This window comes from Epinephelus moara, chromosome 5 (assembly GCF_006386435.1).
Source record: "Epinephelus moara isolate mb chromosome 5, YSFRI_EMoa_1.0, whole genome shotgun sequence".
NCBI lineage: Eukaryota > Metazoa > Chordata > Actinopteri > Perciformes > Serranidae > Epinephelus > Epinephelus moara.
This window is the reverse complement of record NC_065510.1, coordinates 5,292,711-5,298,104: the sequence shown is the minus strand read 5'-3', so window position 1 is coordinate 5,298,104 and position 5,394 is coordinate 5,292,711. Positions and strand designations below refer to the sequence as shown.

At 48.2% G+C, this 5,394-nt stretch overlaps 1 protein-coding gene across 1 annotated transcript in view; it reads right to left on the bottom strand.

Moving 5' to 3' along the window:
- The window catches only part of LOC126390601 (son of sevenless homolog 1-like), a 74,068-nt gene that overhangs the window by 9,553 nt on the left and 59,121 nt on the right, over positions 1 to 5,394 (bottom strand). The window contains exons 12-15 of the mRNA XM_050044982.1: positions 3,555 to 3,671; positions 2,958 to 3,061; positions 1,590 to 1,812; positions 694 to 813 (exon numbers count right to left, since the gene is read on the bottom strand). Of these exons, the coding sequence (XP_049900939.1) occupies positions 694 to 813; positions 1,590 to 1,812; positions 2,958 to 3,061; positions 3,555 to 3,671 (564 nt within the window). The remainder of the gene's footprint in view (positions 1 to 693; positions 814 to 1,589; positions 1,813 to 2,957; positions 3,062 to 3,554; positions 3,672 to 5,394) is intronic.

Here is a 5,394-nt window from a genome sequence, read left to right as displayed (position 1 = left end):
TCATATTAGTCATACTTCTACTGTTATTATACACGTGATTATTGTCACATATGTATACTATCAGATATTAATATATACTTTCAACATATTGTACCACAGTAGCCAGAACTATAACTATAATATTATTACTTTCATTAATGTTGTTGTAAGCTACTGTCATTACCGTCTGTCCTGCATCTCTCTCTGTCTCTGTCTCTCTGTCTCATTGTGTCATATGGATTAAAGTTAAAGTCCCACTGATTGTCACACACCTGAGTGTGTGGAATTTGTTCTCCGCAAAAGGGTTTTTTGGGGGAGTTTTTCCTGATCAGCTGTGAGGGTCCTAAGGACAGAGGGATGTCGTATGCTGTAAAGCCCTGTGAGGCAAATTGTGATTTGTGATATTGGGCTTTATAAATAAAATTGAAATTAAATTAAAGATTAAACTATGACCTTTAACACTGTGACCTTGACCTCTGTGACCTTTAACACTGTGAGCTTTAATTCCGACCTTTAACATTGTGACCTTCAGAGTTGTAAGCAATGTATTATTTGGACCACACAGGCGTGGTGACGGTTCGGGACTGCAGGTGAGTCGGGGAACATGGTACATGTTATTGGAAAGTTTGGTTGGTGCTGCCTCTGTGATCTCTGAGGTAACACTGTGGCGGGTTTAATATATGTTTAGTTTGTGATGTCAGAGCGATGTCTTACTTTTCAAACCACAAGGTGAGGTTTGTGGTGTGCCGTATCATCCTCAGCAGATTGGGAGAGTGAATCTCTTTGTCTTCTTTGGTCCAGACGCTCCCAACCAGCTCTGACGGCTGCACCGCCCTGCAGGAGGTCACAGATCACACAGGTCACACAGGTGTGTGAGAGGTCAGACAGGCGTGTGAGAGGTCAGACAGGCGTGTTAGAGGTCAGACAGGTGTGTGAGAGGTCAGACAGGCGTGTTAGAGGTCAGACAGGCATGTTAGAGGTCAGACAGGCGTGTTAGAGGTCAGACAGGTGTGTGAGAGGTCAGACAGGTGTGTTAGAGGTCAAACAGGTGTGTTAGAGATCAGTCAGGTGTGTGAGAGGTCAGTCAGGGGTTTGAGGGGTCAGACAGGTGTGTTAGAGGCTCACACAGGTGTGTGAGAGGTAAGACAGGTGTGTTAGACATCAGACAAGTGTGTGAGAGGTCAGACAGGTGTGTGAGAGGCTCAGACAGGTGTGTGAGGGGTCAGACAGGTGTGTTAGAGGTCAGACAGGTGTGTGAGAGGCTCAAACGGGTGTGTGAGAGGTCAGACAGGTGTGTTACACGTCAGACAGGTGTGTGAGAGGTCAGACAGGTGTGTGAGAGGCTCAAACGGGTGTGTGAGAGGTCAGACAGGTGTGTTAGACGTCAGACAGGTGTGTGAGAGGTCAGACAGGTGTGTTAGAGGTCAGACATGTGTGTGAGAGGTCAGTCAGGTGTGTGAGGGGTCAAACAGGTGTGTTAGAGGTCAGCCAGGTGTGTGGGGGTCAAACAGGTGTGTTAGAGGTCAGTCAGGTGTGTGAGGGTCAAACAGGTGTGTTAGAGGTCAGTCAGGTGTGTGAGGGGTGGGACCTCCTGTGTGAGTCAGTGTTACCTGTAGAAGTCGGACTCAAGCAGGGTGAGCTGCCGGCCGATCTCGATGGGGTGCAGCGTCATGAGGTCGAACTGTTCAGTGTTTCCTGGTTTACAGATGTGCCACTCAATGGGAGGAGGAGAGTTCTGAAAGGTGATGCTGTGACTCGGCACGCTCACCTGAACCTGCTTCTTCCTCTGGATGATCTTAGTGATCGACTCCACCCACTTCCTCATCGTCTTACCTACAACACATGACATCATTTCTTTCTATCAGCCTTCACAGGTGTTCACGCAGGTACGTACCTCTTACAAATGTTCGTGCAGATACGTACCTCTGACAGGTGTTCGCGCAGGTATGTATCTCTGACAGGTGTTCATGCAAGTACATACCTCTGACAGGTGTTCGTGCCGGTACGTACCTCTTACAAATGTTCGTGCAGATACGTACCTCTGACAGGTGTTCGCGCAGGTATCTATCTCTGACAGGTGTTCATGCAAGTACATACCTCTGAAAGGTGTTTCGCGCAGGTATGTATCTCTGACAGGTGTTCATGCAAGTACATACCTCTGGCAGGTGTTCGCGCAGGTATGTATCTCTGACAGGTGTTCATGCAAGTACATACCTCTGACAGGTGTTCGCGCCGGTACGTACCTCTTACAGATATTCTGCTGCCTGATCGAACGTATGCGTACACAACGCGTACACAACGCGCCGTGTCTGTGCACAGACACGGCGCGTTGTGTACGCAGCACTATGCAGCCAAAATGCACAATACTGGTGGTCACCACTTGGGGCAGAAAACAGAAATATAACCCGGAAATCGTGAAGAATCTCATGAGAAGAAGAAGAAGGGTCTGGTCTGATCATCCGGTTGGGTCACCGTGTGCATTCACACAATGCCTCTAGCGGTTATACGAATATTGCATCTCGCACTCGCGTTGAGATGTGCATTCGCCGTGTCAAACGAACGCAGATCACGCGTGGCAGCCATGATGCGGTCGCATTTGCATTGTTTGCAGCAAGTATATTACGGCCCTTACAGGTATTCGCGTAGGTACGTACCTGTTACAGGTGTTTGCGCAGGTACGTACCTCTGACAGGTGTTCACACAGGTACGTACACTCTGACAGATGTTCATGCAGGTACGTACCCTCTGACAGGTGTTCACACAGGTACGTACCTCTGACAGGTGTTCACACAGGTACGTACCCTCTGACAGGTGTTCATGCAGGTACGTACCCTCTGACAGGTGTTCACGCAGGTACGTACCCTCTGACAGGTGTTCGCGTAGGTACGTACCTCTGACAGGTGTTCACGCAGGTACGTACCTCTTACAGGTGTTGGCGCAGGTATGTACCTCTGACAGGTGTTCACGCAGGTTCTTACCTCTGACTGAGGCGATGAACTCCTCCAGTTGTCTCAGCAGGTGAGCGTCTCTCTCAAAGTCATAGAAGTGATGCTCCACCCAGTGACGACACACATTCAGCACTCTGCAGGAGGAGGCGTCACACACACACACACACACAGTGCAGAAGTCACATGATGAGCTCTGTCAGATCTGAAGAACAGTTTCACCTGTCAGACCAACGGCGTGTTGACAGACAACAACCACAATAAAACTGAAGGTTTAAATTTCAGCTAAACAAGAACAGAATCAGCTGATTAAAATAAATAACAGAGTTGCACGGCACCACACCGCACCACGCCACACCGCACCACGCTGCACCACGGGGGATATCGATCCTAAAAAAATTCCATTAAGTGTTTTTGGATTGTTGACGGTCACATACATAACAACCCTTACTGACCTGACTGCCCCGCCCCCGTCCCCACCCCAGCCCATGCTGGGCCACCAGCCGCCGTCAGAGGCTTCTTTCCATCTGTCCTGACACACAGAGTTCTGAGCTGCCCCTTTTCTCTTTTCTCTCTACTTCCTGTCCGGCCTGCAGTGTGTGTGAGCGTCCAGCAGGCGTCAATCTTTACCTGAGCTGGACGGGTTGAACAAACTCTTTGCGGAAGCGTTTGAGTTCGGCGCTGAGCGGCTGTTCTCCTCCCTCCATCTGTTCCACCTCACTGGGCCTTGGCTCCGGAATATCGAACCTGAAGACACAAACATGACACACCTGAGATCAGCTGATCTGTCACATGACACACCTGAGATCAGCTGATCAAAGAGTGACAGCAAAGTGCTGATCAAGGAGGGAGCCCTGTGCATGTTGGGTAAAACAGCAGAAAGGTCCATAAAGACATGTCCACTGAAGACACCGAGGACACTGAGGACATGTCCAGCTGATTTCTGTCCCAACCTGTCTCTCAGACTTTGTCCCAACCTGTCTCTCAGACTTCACCCCAACCTGTCTCTCAGACTTTGTCCCAACCTGTCTCTCAGACTTTGTCCCAACCTGTCTCTCAGACTTCACCCCAACCAGTCTCTCAGACTTTGTCCCAACCCGTCTCTCAGACTTTGTCCCAACCTGTCTCTCACACTTAGTCCTAACCTGTCTCTCAGACTTTGTCCCAACCTGTCTCTCAGACTTAGTCCCAACCTGTCTCTCACACTTAGTCCCAACCTGTCTCTCAGACTTTGTCCCAACCTGTCTCTCAGACTTTGTCCCAACCTATCACTCAGACTTTGTCCTAACGTGTCTACTTAAAGAAGTCTTACGTTTAACACTTACGTATCAAACATGATCAGCATGTCTTTATTAACAGACTGTGTCCCACAGAGCAGCTGTAATTAAAACCCCGACTACAGACCCCAGACCCAAATCTGATCTGATCACAATCAGGTTCTGCTGCAGAGACCGGAACATTAAAGTTTCTGCCACAGAGACCGGAACATTTAAAGGTTCTGCAGCAGAGACCGGAATATCTAAAGGTTCTGCTGCAGAGGCCAGAACATTTAAAGGTTCTGCAGCAGAGACCGGAATATTTAAAGGTTCTGCAGCAGAGGCCAGAACATTTAAAGGTTTTGCAGCAGAATCTTTAGATGTTCCGGTCTCTGCACTCAGCTGGTTTAAATGTGATTTATCTGACTGATTTCAGTTTATCATGAATCATCTGTACACTGAAGTCAGTTTCAGGGTTCCTCAGGGTTCTGTACTCGGACCACTTCAGTTCACTTTATAAATGTGTTCCTAAGGTGACATCATCAGAATTCTCTCTGTAACTTCACTGGTTCATATAAATCAGATCTATGTGTCCATCAGAAGAAACCGTTCAGCTAATTAAACTTCAGACATCTTGAGAACATAAAAACCATCCTGAAGTTAAACTCAGACAAACTGAAGTTCTTGTTCTCAGAAACTGTCTGAAGTTAAAGTTTCTCTGGATGACCTCTGACCTCTTACACAATGTTTAAGAACCCTCGCAGTCATATTTGACCAGATAAGACAAACTTCAGCGAATGAGACCTGTGTCATATTACAGAGATGATCCACAGAGAAACTGGTCCAAACATCTGTTCCCTCTGGACTGGATCAGAACACGTCTTTATGAACTCTGAATCAGAACGCTGCGGTACAGGCTCTAACTGTGGTCCAGGTTCTACCTGCGGTACAGGTTCTAACTGCAGTACAGGCTCTAACTGTGGTACAGGCTCTAACTGCGGAACAGGCTCTAACTGTGGTACAGGTTGTAACTGCAGTACAGGTTCTAACTGCGGTACAGGTTCTAACTGTGGTACAGGTTGTAACTGCAGTACAGGCTCTAACTGCGGTACAGGCTCTAACTGTGGTCCAGGCTCTAACTGTGGTCCAGGCTCTAACTGTGGTACAGGCTCTACTGCGGAACAGGCTCTAACTGTGGTACAGGTTCTAACTGC